At 35.9% G+C, this 16,266-nt stretch overlaps 1 protein-coding gene and 1 long non-coding RNA gene across 13 annotated transcripts in view; both read left to right on the forward strand.

The window, feature by feature from the left end:
* RALGAPA1 (Ral GTPase activating protein catalytic subunit alpha 1) overlaps positions 1 to 16,266 on the forward strand; it is a 121,569-nt gene that overhangs the window by 19,778 nt on the left and 85,525 nt on the right. For all 12 annotated transcript variants that reach the window (XM_071746115.1, XM_071746117.1, XM_071746126.1 and 9 more), the window contains 9 exons: positions 108 to 246; positions 5,462 to 5,670; positions 5,978 to 6,217; positions 8,388 to 8,579; positions 8,959 to 9,096; positions 9,793 to 9,941; positions 11,126 to 11,255; positions 12,020 to 12,257; positions 14,505 to 14,666. In XM_071746115.1, coding sequence (XP_071602216.1) covers positions 108 to 246; positions 5,462 to 5,670; positions 5,978 to 6,217; positions 8,388 to 8,579; positions 8,959 to 9,096; positions 9,793 to 9,941; positions 11,126 to 11,255; positions 12,020 to 12,257; positions 14,505 to 14,666 — 1,597 coding nt within the window. The remainder of the gene's footprint in view (positions 1 to 107; positions 247 to 5,461; positions 5,671 to 5,977; positions 6,218 to 8,387; positions 8,580 to 8,958; positions 9,097 to 9,792; positions 9,942 to 11,125; positions 11,256 to 12,019; positions 12,258 to 14,504; positions 14,667 to 16,266) is intronic.
* LOC139797171 (uncharacterized) lies at positions 1,099 to 3,062 on the forward strand. Its single transcript, XR_011726328.1, has 2 exons — positions 1,099 to 1,600; positions 2,595 to 3,062. It is a non-coding gene; the product is annotated as an uncharacterized lncRNA (long non-coding RNA).

Consider the following 16,266-nt stretch of genomic DNA (forward strand, 5'->3'; position numbering starts at 1 on the left):
TAAAATGCATATGATTTTGTTCCAAAGAAATGACTTAGAAGACATTTCCTTGGTGATCTTTCTCTTTTACGTCTAGATGTTTACTTTATCCAACTTCTTTTTTTAAGGTTAAGAGTTTAGAATGGAAGAACAAGGAAAACCAGGAAAAGGGATTTTCGTTTTTATTCTCAAATTTTAAGAAGTACTACTTACCTTCCATTTTCCCAAACATCTGTAAGGAGACCAGCTTGTATAACCCTATACTTGGTAAGTGTTAACACAGCTGATAAAATTGTTACATTTTCTGTAACAGCGTAGCAAAGCAGCTATGTGCCCCATAAAGAACATTCTCCGGAAGTATTTCTCATGAAAGAACATATGATGGTTCCTGTTCATGATTTTCAGTTCTCTGTTTTGGAGGCACCTTGCCCTTTCTTTACAGTCGATCTTGCTATATAGATTTGGTTCAGGTAAACTAAATGTTTTTGAAAAACAGTTCTTTAATATTCCCTCTGTTGTGTATTTAAGTTGTGCTCTGAAGAGGAATGACTGTTGCTGAGACGAAATGTGTTAGTGTGCTGTACTTTGGGGGATGTTGACTTTATCTGTTTAGAATTATGCTGTTTGGATCATACAGTCTTTGCTCATAATTGAGGCAGGACAAAGTTATGGTTTTATGACAACTATTTTATCAAGAGCTTACTGTAGGAAGATGAAGCTAGGGTTTAACGAAGCTAGGATTTAACACAGTCTTTAAAGCTGATGGTGCTAGAATATATCTTTACAGAGTGGAATTTTAGCTGTTTGTGAAGCACACCTAACTAGAGTTTTGCTCAGGGCTTTTTAGCATTCTAAACTAGAATGTTTTTTGCAAATACTGATTTTTGCTAGCTCAGATTTGTATCCACCCATGCACATGTTTGTTGCAAGCCAGCAGGGTTGTTTACAAACAATGTCATGTATACCAGCTTTAAGCTGCCATTTCATTCCTTGAATAATATGGACACCTCACTGATTCTCTTACCTGCTGATGCTTCATCTCACAAGGATTGATAGTGATCTCCAGATACAACTTCATGTTCTAAAATCAAGCTGTCAGGGAAGATGGTTGAAAAGGCCTTAGTTTCTGCCAGAGAAACTAACTTTCTTCAGAGATAGATGCTTCAAGACTGTGTTCTTCTGGGAAAGACAATCAGTGGAACTTGTCATCTAGGGGAGAAGAAACAGTATGAATCTAGCTATAAGCAACAGTAGAACAAGACTTGTGTGAAGATACTGAAGAGGTCCAGCGATAAAGTAGCTAAAGAGGAATGGTAAGCAATGCTTAGGAAGCAAACCTACAGCTGCTTGGTGTCCTCAGACAAGAAATGTGGAAGCACTGTTTCCTCTTCCTGTGAAGATCTTGATTGAGTCTTCTATAGAGGTGCTTTGTCTTGTCTTTTTCTGTGAATCATGAACAAGAAACTTCAGAGGTCTTAATGAAGAAGAGGAAGGTGGGAACAAGACAAAGAAATGGGCACAGACCTCCAAAACTGCTGCCAGCACCTTAAACTCTGTGCAATCAGCAACAGTGATCGGAATTTCAGGGAAGAATACAGTGATGAAAGTAACAAAAACACTGGTAAGTGGAATAGTCTTTTTTCCTCTAAGAAGTTCTTCTCTGAAATGCAGTCCTGTACTACTTCTGAGCAAAATTTACAGCCTTTAGACAGAAACCAGTGCAAACCTGGGTGCTGAGCCTGCTACTAAAAACAGTTTGGATGCTACTGGTGTAATGTTTAATTTAGAGGTCCTGAGATACAATCAAAACAGTAATTTTAGTAAGCAAGCATTGATACAGGGCTTTACTGGAGACAGTAAAGAGACTGAAAGGTTTTCTTTTTTTTTTCTTTTCTTTTTTCTTCCTTTTTTTTCTTTTCTTTTTTTCCTTTCTTTTTACCTCTTGCCCCTCTTGCCCTTCTCCCTTTCTCCCCTTTTCCTTCAGATAAGTATATTGGTTACAATAACAAGCACTGAGCATTTCAGTTACAAGATGCTAATATTGTGCCTTCTCAGGATTTCTCCTAATTGAGTATTACAGGCTTAGAAGAACCTATGAGACTGTTGTTTTGAATGTCTTCTAGCATCTATTTAGATTCAGTAAGGTAATCCTTAGAAACTGTTTAGGGAGGACTACAGATATGACAGTAAGATTCCAGGGATATTGTTTCTTCCATTATAGTAATCTGTGCCATTTCCAAGCCATTTTGGTGGGATCCTTCATTTACAGAGAAACAAGAAAGTGGGCTCTCATACACTTCTTTGCAGCTCTTCATTCCTTCTGAACCTTTTATTGCCTTAAGTAGCAAGCCCTGTCAAGACTAGAAGTGTCTCTCATTATTACTGCTTTTGATAGCCTTTTTATTTTCTACCCTGTGTATGCCTTGCACCACCTACAACTTGCTGCCCTTTTTGGCATCAGCTCACATCAGGTTCTGAGACAGATAAGGGCAGGGGATGGGGAAAACCTGAACCAAAACAGAGAGGAAAAATGGAAAGCTGGGATAAGGGAATATTTCTTCTGTACTATTTGAGTCAGTGCAATAAGCTTCTGTCTTGCTTTGGTTTTATGTCAGTGACCCCATCTGGAGCCTTGACACTTACTTCCAAGATGGACAGAAATGTGAAAATACAAGAAATGACTGAAGTAGGATACACTTGAGAAGCAGCTGCAGCACATCATACAGTTGGAAGGGAACAGAAAGAGAGGATGTTCCTAAATGATGTCATGAAACTACAGAAGACGACAGTGTGCTGCAGAGACATATTTACTGCATGTCTGCTGAATGTCTTGTTCTTTTTAAAATGACAGTATTGCAGCCTTTATGCCCTGCTGGGTGCTAGATCAGAGAGAACCAATTTTTGGATCTTCAAATACTGTGCTACCTGGCATTTGCTTCCTTTTTTTCACTGATTGAGCTGTTATAGATGCTTCTGTTTAAAATTATTGGGTTTTAATCTTTACTATCCTGCTGTTTTCCACAGAACGAAAACAATGTACTGGGGTTTATTTGTAGTAAATAAACTCTTTGTAAGCTTTTAAAGGAGTATTCTGTGCATTTCTTTCTCACTTAAGTTGATATTTTACAAGAGCTAGACCTTTTTCACCTAAAAATAATGCTTCCATTAAAAATAGTGGATTTAATGTGAAAGTCTGTTCTGGAAATGCTCCTCAGTTTAGTAGAATTATCACGTGTTAATCACAACTTTTGTGTGTGGCTGTTGAAATGACAGAGATTTGCCAGCTTGGATATCCTCATGGTGCTGGATATTGTTATGTATCTGTACCATTAAAAAAGGAAAGTCAGACAGCAGTCTGACTGGAGGTAGCACTCACTTCAAATGCCTAGCAGTATACATAGCTCTGATAAGTTAGTTGACTAGATAGCAGCTGATTCTTTCTTTGATGCTATCCAGATCTCTTCCTTCTGGATTATGACACCACAACCTGGCAGAAGGTGTTGCTGATTCCTTGAAACAACTCTTGATCTTGCATTAGGAAGATACAGTTGGAAAAACTTCATATTCTTAAACATGAGCAATTTGCAGCTCTGACTCCCACCATTAGTATCTTTACAGTGTCTTCTGGCCTGCAAAAGCATGGAACATCTCTCTTACTGATGTACCACAAGCAGTAGAAGAGTTGAAGCAGTACCATCTCTGTCCAAGCTCTCTCTCTCCATGTCTGAATAGAAACATAGTTTTTCAAGTCTCCTTCTTTTTGACTTTTTGGTGGCTCTGGGGAGTTTTTTTTGTGTGCTGTCACCAGATAAAAATCATGATGCTGAAACACCAGCAGGAGTGACAGCACATGTCTGACAAATGTTCATTTACTTTTTGTATTGGAATAGATCTCATATTTGCCCTTCTAGAACTAGAAACAGAGTTGTCACACCACTCCCAGAGAAAAGTCATTCCCACCTAAAAGTTTTGTGGGTGCTTCAGATTGATGACTGTTTTTTGCAGAACAGTTTTGCACACTGTCTTGGGCTGTGAAACCGAGAAATGACATTTTGCAGTGTGGAGTTGACTGATCCATGACTGAAGTTGAACTGGGCTGTTGATATTTGTCCCTCTGGAAATGTGCTATGTGCAGTATGCACAATTAAAAAACTTGGCCATCTGTGTGTTCCCCAGCCCCCTGATCTTTGATGTTTTTTGACTGCACATGTCAATTCTATCTGTATTGAGTTGTTAAGGACTGTCACTTCTTTCTAAAGCAGATTCAGGAAGACTGATTACACTCGGCATCTTTGTCACAAGCACAGTAGAAAACTAGAAGAGCTAAACAGTTCTGAACAATAGTGTAGAACATGGGATGGAGCAAATGGAACTGTAGGTTATAGACCCCACGTAACCACAGTTACTGCCAGCTGGCATGCTACTGGGCATCATTCATTACATTCCTTTCAAGCTAATACAGAAGCTATTGCCACTGAATTACCTTTCAGCTAAGTCATAGGAAGTTGCATGGGCTCTGGCAGCAAAGTCCTGCAAAATCAGGGAGTGCAGATGTGGCAATAGATGAAGCAGCAAAACTCAGGTGGATTTGGAGTAGGATTTCTTTCTTTTCTATTCATCTGTCACCTACCGGCAGCCAGGAGAGGCTGTGCTTATTACAGGTGCTGTTAGAGTACAGTTTGGAATTTGAACTCTCCCGTTGTCACCATGGTTAGATGTAAAGAACTGATGGTCACTAATTATTTTATTTTACTGTGAATTGCTGCAGCCCAACATAGCCATCTTTCTAGGGATGCTTTAGGAAATGTGGTAATCCTTTCATCTGAACTGCATCTGCTTTTCCCAGTAGGTTTGATAGTAGGGGATAAAGGTTAAACAGGACTCATGGAAGGCTATAAAATGGTGGGAGTTACATTAATTATTGCTTAGTAACTTAATTATAAACACTTAAAAAATTGGGTAATATCAATTCTGTGAAAATTGTTTTCTGGTATAGGCTGTATTCTAGTCTAGTTAATAGTTATTTTGCTACGTAGAACTCTGTTGTAGTTTCTAATGAAAGTTTGAAGCCATGAGTTTGATGAAGTTTAAATATTGAGCATCATGTGTAGCATTAAAGAAGTTGAAAACAATGAAATATGTTTACTTAGAAAAAAAGGGCAAGCAAGGATGTGAAGCTAAAGTAATATAATTCAAATAAAATATTAAAGGTTTTGCATAGCAGAAACAAGTTGCTGTCTGTTGGACCAATAATACCGTCTCGCTCCAGGAGAAAATTGCACCTTTTGAAGTCTTACAGTCTCGGGTTGAAATTTTCTCAATTATGTCCATATCAGCACATGCTGGGATGAGTTGTGCAACAGTGAATATGAGAAAACAGCACCTCTGAAAGTTCACATATAGTGTTTATGGTTTTAGGATTTTTTTCTTATGCAGAGCTTTGTGTCTGTATGTATTTTTAAGGTGTTGTGTTTCCTTACAGACATACCGCAAATGAGACCAAAGCCACACTATGTAATGGTGAAGAAAGATGCTGAAACCAATGAGGCAATATATTGCACAAAGGAACCTTTTATTAAGGCTCGTGTTATTGTCATTCGATGGTTGGTGTCTTTCTGGCTTGAGCCAAAACCACATACAGGACCTCATATACCTGGGATGGAAGGTGAAAATGTGCCAAAGAATATTCAGGTAAAACCAAATATATAAAAAACAATTTGTTTTCATTTTTTGGGTCTTAATTGTCACGTAATTTTAAAGAGGAATTTCTAAACAAATTTTCTGTTTATGAATTTACTTTAGAAGGACTTGCTAAAATTTTTTTTTCAGATTCTGCTATTTTTAATCAAGTAGGCGTAAGTATTAAAATGCACCATTTATTAATTTTCTTTCCCAAATTCTTTGTATTTTTTAGTATTACACTTATGTAACTTAAATTGTACTGTCCAATTGTTGTACTAAAAATGAACTATGGACTACTCTTTAATTTTTATTTCAGAGAGCAGCTGCTAGCATGGCTTCAAGGGAGGACAGCAAGAATGACAGTACTGATAAGCAGGATAGAAATGCAGAGCCAGAGCAATCTCATTCCAACACAAGCACTCTAACAGAAAGAGAACCAAGTTCTTCCAGCCTCTGCAGTATTGATGAAGAACATTTAACTGATATTGAAATTGTCCGGAAAGTCTTTTCTTCTAAAAGAAGCAATGTTAATTTTCTTACTGAGATTTTTCGGCAGGTAAAGAACCCTCTTCAGAATGCAAGAGACATGATTGCTGCATTGTAAATTATAATTATATCCTGGTTTTCATTCAAGAGCATTTACTAATAGAAAATTCTATAAACCTACAGGGTTTTTTTAGTCATCTTGACTTTAAGGTTTACGAATTGAAAAGTTAAAATTCTACAATATTTTCTGTGTAGAGTATTTCTGGTTCCTAATTTTTGTAATTTTATTTCTTTAATAACCAGTTCAAAACCATTTAACTTGGACTTTACAGTTCCCTATACACAGGAATGTTTGATCTTTTCATACATCAATCGTGTAGCTATTAGCTCCTCCAAGCATATTTAAATAAGTCTCCTGTGGGAGTATGCAGCTGTTCAAGAGCTGTTTTAGGAGTAACTGAATGTCCTTACCTTGATAGTGTTCATCAGAAGAGTAGGACAGATGGCTATAGAAGGTAACACCTTCTGCTTTTGACTTTACTGCAACCATAAATGTTAGCTGAGCTTACTCAAAATAGTGTTTCTCAACTGGAAACTATTAAACAAATTTAAATTGAGAACATATGCCAGAAAATGGATTGTTTATAACGTGAAATCATACAAATTTGAGTCCAGTGTGAAAGAATAGAACAAAATAGCTTTCTTTATGCCTCATGCTATAGATCAAAAGTTGGAGATTTTTCTAAATATGAGTAAAGTTTCAGTTGAAATCTGTGACACTAATTGCTTTGAACAGGAGAAGATGTAAGACTTTAGAACCCTCGTATATCTGCATGAGATGTATATTTTTAAATGAGGCAAATAAATGTCAGAAGCTTTTCCACATTATATGTGTTAAAGAGCTCAGCCACCCTACTGAAGGAGATAAGGAAGTGTCCTGAATTTAGTTATCCCTATCCCAAGATTTATAGAGTCTGAGGTGTTGAACATAGAGTCCAAATTATTCATGGTCTATTTAAAAAAATGCTCCCCCAGTGAAAGTGACATCCAAGGCAATTTTCTTTCTTCTCCTTGCAAGGCACTTCATGAGTTACGTATATTATCTGGATTTCATGTGTGGAAATCTCATTTAACTCATTTTTTGGCCAAAAGTTTTCATTGTAAGTTTATTTCTAATATGCTATATGTTTATAATGTTTCTGACACATTAGGGGCAACCAGCCAGGAGGAGATTTTAGTTGTACTGGAAGACGGGAAGATTGTAGGAAAAAAATTTTCATTGGAAAAAAAATGCACTTTATGGTACAAAAAAATTGTGTATGGGCTTGCAGAAGACTGATAAACTTGGACTGATAGTGTGTGACTGATTATCTTGTCAGTTGAATTCTGTAATACACTGCAAAATCCTTTTTAGTGCAATACTTTTATGAAATGCCAATTTCCAGAGAGAACATACCACTTGTCTCAAGTGGGCATTCCTTAAAGATATGGCCAATGAGTTTTCAACATCTGCACCACGGACTCCATAAAATTATGTTTTTGTGTAGTTTGTCTGGGTTTTTTTAAACACAATTAGGACTTCATGATACTTGTTAAATGGAATTATAGCTAGTTAAAACCTAAAGTTTCTGGTCTGCCACTACTTGTTATCAGTTGGTATCAGATACAGAAAAACTCCTCAAGAGGGCACTGCTCAGCCATCGCACTCATTCAAGCTCACGATATTTTGAAACTAATTCTGAAGTCTTTTCAGGGAGTCCTTAGTTTTAAAGATACTGGGGTTTTTTTAAGGTACATGGTTACCGGTAGCACGTGTCTCTGAATTTTTGTTAGTCTTTCAGAACTGGTTTAACTCCACTCAAATCTCCTCAATGGAAGATGTAATAGCAACTTCTGCTGGTTTGTTTCGCACACTTCTGTTGAGTGTTTGGTGTTTGGGTGTTAATTTCAGCAAGATAGGTGTGAGTAGATAAGCCTCTCTGGATTCTTGTCTCTCTCTCTTTGGCAGTGAAGTTTTTGGAGTTCTTTCTTAACAAGTTTTCTTGTTAAAACATTTTTTCATATTTTGCATTTACAGATGGAGAAAGTGAGCAAATATTTAAGTTTAGCAGTAATTATGTTTTAAGATTCTACATTGGCTCTATTTTCCCCCCTTATCTCTTTGAAGCTGTACATTATTGAGCCCAAGTTGATTTCAAGTATTGTAGCTTTTTGTGTGTGTGTTTCTTTTATACTCACAGGCATTTCTGTTGCCAATATGTGAAGCAGCTGCCATGAGGAAAGTGGTAAAGGTGTATCAGGAATGGATTCAGCAAGAAGACAAACCTTTATTTATGAAAGAACCTGAAGAAATAATGCAGGGCACAATTGTAGATTGTGATGAAACTGTTGTTGACCACAGTTCATCAGACAAAGCAAAAGAAAGAGAAGAGGTAAAATACTGTTGCTTAATAGTTGTGCATCCTTTTGGTAAACCAGAGAAGAGACCTCCTACACAAATTAGAAGTGGTTTAATTTGATGTCAGAGTATCTTTTGGGGAAAAGCAATGGTAATTAAACAGTACATGAATGGGCTAACAATTTTGTCCATTATATATATATTTTAAAGTGGTTAGTTCAATTTAAAAGTTCATATAGTTTCATGAACTTTTCCCAAGATATTTATTATTCAGTATGCCAACCTTCAGCCATGTAAAAATAATATACAAATAAAGGGATGAGGGGAAAATAGTAGTAATTTAATCCAGGTACTTTAAAATCATTACCAAAGACAACTACAAATCTGGGATTTTAAGAAAAAATATTTTTCAGGAAAAAGGAATAAACTCCAGTCATGTTAGAAATTCAAACTGGACAAGAAATGGTTGTTACGAAGACACTTTGCAGAAAATGTCTGAAGTTGATACTGAAGAGCAAAATGTACGAGCTGGAGTGCAGTCAGTATTGCAGGTATGAAATAGGCTTGATATCTAATTTTCATCCTAATAGTAAAGCTCTTGTCAATGCATAAGGAGGAGAATATAATGTATTGCTCCTACAAGAGAATTCCATGCTCCTTCAGAGCATCTCTAAATTTTAAAAATTATTTCAGATTAAAGAAGTATGACAACAAATAGTGTTATAATAGTGTCAATGGTTCACTGTATCTTTATTGACCTTATGTAGGACGATGTATACACAAGTGTTGCATAACACTGAAAAAATATTTAATTTGCATTAGGACATGCATTCTGCTCTGCATTATATCACTGAAAGAATAGTACTCATTTTCAAATTATTTTGAGTGTTTAGCAGGAATGCTTAGAAGATTTTTCTTTTAAACTGTACTGGTCACCACACACAAACATTCAAACCTGCAGTTTTCCTAATCTGCATAATAAGTTGTTCAAGGATATTTTCTCATCTTCATCTGAATTACAGATTGGAGTGCATACATTTTTTTCATAGCAAAAATGGGAAACAAATCTCTTTTATTGTTGCTTTGTTATCATATCAAGCTAATTTATATATAAATACACACTTCTGAGTGCATACACAGACTTTTCTTTTTATCGTAGTTTTTTCTCTTCCTGGTTACTATCAACTGAATTGCAGAAAACATCAAAGTTCTTCAAGCGCATAACACCCACTCTCTTTTACTTACAGATTTTTATAATAAATTCTTCAAATATATTCTTTCTTGAACCTGCAAATGAAATTAAAGCTCTGCTGGATGAACACACTGATATGTGTAAACGCATTCTTAATATCTACCGTCACATGGTAGTCCAAGTGACTATGGACAAGAAGACATGGTAAAATGCTAATATTTTTATTTTAGATTATTAGTTTGCAAGGTAAAAGTAAAAAATTACTTGATAGTAAATTAGTAAAGTATTACTAGGTGAGCCAGTTTCTCTAAAGCAGTAAGTATCTTGACTTTAACATCACAGACAATTTATCACCAGGGAAGAGGTTATCTGCTCTGGTAAGACTGGTCAGCTTAGCTCTCAGTGAAAAAGGAAGTAAACTATCATATACAGACAATTACAAAGTAGTTACTGATTTTCCAGGGTATTTTGCTCACGTGTAAAAGTGCTAAAGTATGAAAAATACATGAAGCTTCACAACTTTATTTAAAAATAAATTTAAAAATTCTCAGGTAAGCATGGATAACTAAAATCAGATGTGGGTAGCTCTTAGTTTGTTTTTTTCCTTTCCAGTACTTAAGGCTCTTAGCAGGTACAGGGTACCCCACTTCCAAATTATTTTGTATTATTTCCACCTCTCCTCTAAATGGCTGTCTCTATTGAGGGGGTATATTACAAGATTCTTCATTGCCAGGAAGCAGTAGCAAGAGGATTTCAAATGGCTGATTTACTGCATTTTACCTTGACTTGCATTAAATCTGTCACTATTATTTCCTGAACTCTGGGTAAGTAGAGCTGGCATTACATGTCATGTGAAACTTATTTCCTATTGTAAGGAAATAAGGGGTCAGGTCAAGGCTAGCCACAGGGAAATTTGAGAGTAATAACAGGAAACAGATTCCACTAGATTAGTATTTTCTTCCTCCGTTTCACATCACTGTGAAAAATTCATTGTGGCCTATGATGGCAAAGATTGTCCCACATAAAGTAGTTGATGAAATACATCACTGATAATATAACATTGCCAAAACCTGTAATTCATACAACAACAAAAAAGAAAACTAAGGCTCAGATTGGAAATATGATTCAAATTTTGCCTGTACTTTCAGGCCATTGAAGGTGATAGCACTTGAAGGACCTGGCAGAAGATGTTAGAGGGCGACAGGGGTTCCTCACTTTGAAGTGTGAAAATCAGACTGGAGTAATTTCTCTTACAGGAACCAAGTTATGCTGTTTGTAATTACTGTGTCCTGTTAAGAATGTGCTTATGTGAATCAAACTCAGTTATTATCTTTAATAGTATTCTGGTATATTCAGAAGTATAACAAATCTGCAATATTGTTTTGCAGGGAACAGATGCTGCTTGTACTTCTCAGGGTTACTGAGTCTGTGCTGAAAATACCACCCCAAACCTTCTTGCAGTATCAAGGAAGAAAAAACTCCACTTTAGCTGGAAGACTTGCAGGACCTCTTTTCCAGGCAATTAATAATAAATTCACTTTAATTCAGCTCAATTCTGACCAAGAGATTAGATGCAGCAAACCACTGTTGGCTGGATTGTCATCTTAAATCGCTGATCATGTTACCCAGATAATGTGAATGATATGGGTTAAAGAACTGGCCACACTCATGTTCAGTAATTGATATTTAATGACACTGTGGCAACCGTTTCTGGAGTACTGTAAAATTAAAAAATTGGTGTCGTTTAGTTGAGCTGGGATAGTTGGCAATATGTGCAGTTTTAGCTTTCTACCATTGCAAAATTAGCTCAGGTCAGTACAAAATCATCTATGTCATTCGTACCTAACCAGATGATTTTCTTATTACTTAGGCTAAGCTATAGCAGATCCTTTCATGATTTATAGTTGCAGAGTGCTGCTGCAGTGCCTTCTCTGTAAAGAGGATCTATTAAGTCTCCAGATTCTTCAGTAGGAAAAAAAGAGGATACACAAGATACTAATGTAATGAGAACTAATGGATAACAGCACTACAAACATGTTTGACAAAGCTTTAAAGATACTTAAAGGTCTTTCATGAGACAAACCAGTTGTCATGGTGTCTTAAGTCAGAATCTTATGGTAATATTTGATAATTCATGGGAAGTCTGTGTGTACTGGTGAGGAATAAAAGGTCAGGACTACACAGAAATATCTGTGGCAGTTAGAAACTTCCTTTTAAGCAGTAACTTTTAAATGCTGTTCTCTTATGTTCAGAACCCAACTTTTCTCATTTTATTCTCTTAGACTCTTATAGTAGCTTGGATCAAAGCAAATCTAAATGTGTACATCTCTCGAGAACTTTGGGATGACTTGCTGTCTGTAATGTCCTCACTGACATATTGGGAAGAGCTGGCCACTGAGTGGTCACTGACAATGGAGACGCTAACTAAAGTATTAGCTAGAAACTTGTATAGCCTCGACCTCAGTGACTTGCCATTGGATAAATTAAGTGAGCAGAAGCAGAAAAAACACAAAGGCAAAGGTAAGACAACACTGTACACACATTTTGAATTTGAGACAGGAATAACGAGATGTTTGGCACAGCATAATTTTGGTCTAACCTTTTTGGTATACCTAATTAGGCCACTTTATCATGTGAAATAACCCAGTTTCTTCAAGATAAGGATGCTTTTTAGAACCACCACAAAATCATCATGTGTAAATTCGGTTCTGCAATCAGGCACATGTGGAATGTAGTTCTTAAAGGTGTGTTGAATTTGTTCTAAAATGTTACACTTCAATGGGTTATGCTTTTCTACTTTTATCAAAATACTTAAATAGTTGACTCCCAGTTATAACTTCCTGAAAGTAACAAAGATTATACATCTGGTAAAAATTAACTAGTTAGCTAGCAGCTATTGCAAGAACAGCTGGAATATTGATCCTGAAACATGAAATGTAAGGTGCACATAGCTTTGTTTGGGTACTAATTCATCACTAAGCCATGGGCCAGAAATGTTTTATCAAAGAGACCATGTTGGACTATTTAAGAGAAAGGATACTTTTCATAATACAGTTTTTAAACTGATTCCTAAACAATGCAGAAAATACTGTGCAGGGCCTAATTTGGGGAGTGGAGGTGGGTACTTCCTCATAATGGTACAGTTCTGGAATGTATAAGGGACAGGAAGTCTGCCCCTCTGGGTAGAGGGATGGAGTGAGGCTTGAGAAAACTGGATTTGCTTCCCAGATCAGTCTGACTTTCTGCAGAGACCATGAACAATCACTTCTGGTTTTGTTTCCACTTCTGTAAAACATAGGTAACAATACTGTTCTCCTTTAAAAAGTGCCTCGAGATCTAATAGGGAGAGGCAGGATTGTATTTAGAGTGAGTAATCAAGATGGAAAAAATGTAATTTTTAGTTTGCTTTTTAATCTCTGTGTTCTCATTGATGTGGTTTTCCAGCCAAACCTGGGGGAAGGTATTAATATCCCAGACTTTGTCAGTGAGAAGTAATCTATGTGAATTTGCTCTTAAAGAGTATGTTGCTGTAGGCTGTCTTTTGTAAAATCATTTCATGTTCTTCCAAATTTATCATCTTGGGCAGAGGCATTATTCACACTTTTGTTCGTCTGGTGTGTGACAACTGGACAAAAATAGATATCTCTGTAGCTGACCCTGGGAGGTTATTACAGCCCATGCATTTTTGTTTTTCTGTGTTTACAGCTTTCTTCTTTTTCTTGCAAAAGACACAATTTAAGAGGAAAAAAAAAAATAAAGTCTTATGTGGGATAAGAAAGTGTGTAGTTATTTGAATACAGGCATAAAAAACATTTTGAATCATCTGTATCACCCATACAGAGCCACATGAGGAGAGTTTATGCTAGCCTTCAGTAATAGAGTTCCAGAGAAAGCTTCCGTGTTAAATGTGAGTTGAAGAGTTATATGCAGTTTTGGAAGTAATAAGTATAATGCAAATTATTCCAAATATTACTTTCTTTGTCCCTGTTCATTTGCTAATAATAATGAGCATGATATTCTAGAGTTCCCTTTCCAAGAAGATGCCATTTTAATGGTTGTAATTTTTCATCCAGTACAATTTTGAATTATATGAGCTCAATGTGGATAAGAGAAATACATTTTGAATATTCTTTAGTTCCCTTTTTTTACCTACAGTTGTTTTTGGCATCTCCTCTTGTGAGCTCTATTCACTTAAATATAAATGTCAAATCTGAATTTGTTCTATCTTTTCTTAAACTTAGTAGAGGGGTTTTTTTTGTGAATTTCCAAAGAGCCTTGTTCTCTGAGCCCATCATCCTATTTTTTTGCTTTTGTGTTTTGTTTTGCAATATTTGAATATCTTTATTTCATGTTGCTCAAATGTCACAAAATTTTTTTACCCCTGCCTCCCTCCTCAGTATTAATAGTCTGTAATGTATGTCTTGTCTAGCAGGAACAGCAAAGGGAAATTTCTATAGCTACACATACCGGCTTTATAAACCCAGTTCTCTTGTGCTTTTGCACTGGATTGATCAGAAAAAAAAAAATCACAATAGTTTAGTAACACCAACACTTCTGAAAAAGTTTGAGTATCCCTCAGAGTTAATCCTGGCTGTGTGGCTTTATTTATTTAAAAAACAGTAACGAGCTGTTCAGCTTTTGGTATTATGCTTGCTTTAGTAACATAATTTATTCTATGCAGCTTCAAAACTCTCTGAAAGAACACAACTACAAATATCTGGTGATACCAGTATGTACATTTATAGATTTGCAATTCTGTTTTTGCAGGAGTTGGGCATGAATTCCCCAAATCTTCTGTTGATAAGTCCTTTTCTAGAGGCTGGAGCCGTGATCAGCCTGGGCAGGCACCAATGAGACAACGCAGCGCTACAACCACTGGCTCTCCAGGAACAGAAAAGGCAAGGAGCATAGTACGGCAGAAAACAGTTGGTACGTACCTGTGAAAGCTGCTGTAAGTGACATTTGAGAAAGGGCAAGGATTCAATAACTGATTTTTTGTAGTTATGTGGATAACTTCTTTCCACAGAAGTATGCTATCTATAATAATCAGTTAAATTTGCAAATTGTACAGCCTTATGTGCTTTGAGTGTAGCTGAATAGTTTGTGGTTATTACAATTACAGTAACTGAAAATGAAAGTAGTGCAGTTGTATTAATTCTTAATTAGTTTGATCACATGCTTAAGCCAGATTGGAAAAATAATATTGCTGTATGTATACGAAAGAAAAATGCTGCAATGTTACAGAGATGTGGGTAGTAAATAAAAGGCTTTTGAATAAACTGCACACAAAATAGGTTGACTGTTTTCAAGCTGTGCAAAGGAAAGTGTGAGAAATATGTATATGTCTGCATAGTTTATAATATGGGTTGTCTTTTACTATACCCTGTGCCTTGCATTAATGAAGGGTTGACACAGATGTGTGCAATTCATCGCTGGAATTATCTATTTCTTAAATTCATTACCTGCAGTTACCCTTTCCTGTGTTAGAAATGAGTGGTATTTAACAGTGCTTTAAATGGATTGCTCAAAGGAGGACTCGTTTAAATTCATATGATTTTGTTTAGAATATCTTAACATGAACTGGACTACAAATGTCCTTACTATGTTTCCTCACCTTGACAATCTCACTGCTATGCCTTATCTGAAGGAAAGTTAAATTGATGTTACTTTTTTACTTTAAAATACCACCTTTTAAAGATCATCTCTTGCTTTTTTACTATCTCTTTTATAGTAGTGGCTTTGGCCATGATGTGTTGTTGCTTCACTGATATTTCCTGGAAGCAGATACTTCCTGACAGTTTTAGAAACTACAGATGCATATTGGCAGTTCAATATATAGTTGAATTAGCTTTTCAGAAATTAGTATTTTCTTTATTTTTCCAAAAAGATTTGCAGATATTTTTTTTTAAACTGAAGAGATTATATAACCAAAGTTTTTCTTGAATAGTCTTCAAAATTCTCCACTTAAAAAATTTGTTTTCTCGTAAGGCTTTTGTTGGTGTGGGAGACTTAATAATTCTATAAGCAGTACAGACGCATGAGAAAGTGAAGTCACTACTCCAAAATTTCCTGTCTTGCATTTGAATGCTGCACAGCTTTTCGTGCATCTCATTCTGACAGCATCTAGTTTGACTGAAGTTTTCCTTATGAATCATGAATACTTTAAATGTAATTTCTGCTTCTCTGTAGATAGACTGTGATGAACTGTTGCGGTGTTTTTGTTTTAAATCATAATTGTCTTAACAAGGTAAAGCTCTTGTTAAAATCTCTCCTTCCCAAATTGTTAATATTGCAGATATTCTGTCAGAAGGTTATGTTGTTTGGTCAGTTTATTAATGGTTTTGTTTTGCTGCTATTTGAAAGATGGCTATTTATATGATGTTAGTCCTAAAATGACTGAAATTCATCCTAATAAAGCTATATATTGACCTGGTTAGCAGCAAACTAATCTAATTTTAGTTTCACTGTACTTTAGCTCCCATGCTTTTGTCCTTTCCTCCCATTATCTTATGTATTTCGTATTAATAAA

This window comes from Heliangelus exortis, chromosome 5 (genome assembly GCF_036169615.1).
Source record: "Heliangelus exortis chromosome 5, bHelExo1.hap1, whole genome shotgun sequence".
Taxonomy (NCBI): domain Eukaryota; kingdom Metazoa; phylum Chordata; class Aves; order Apodiformes; family Trochilidae; genus Heliangelus; species Heliangelus exortis.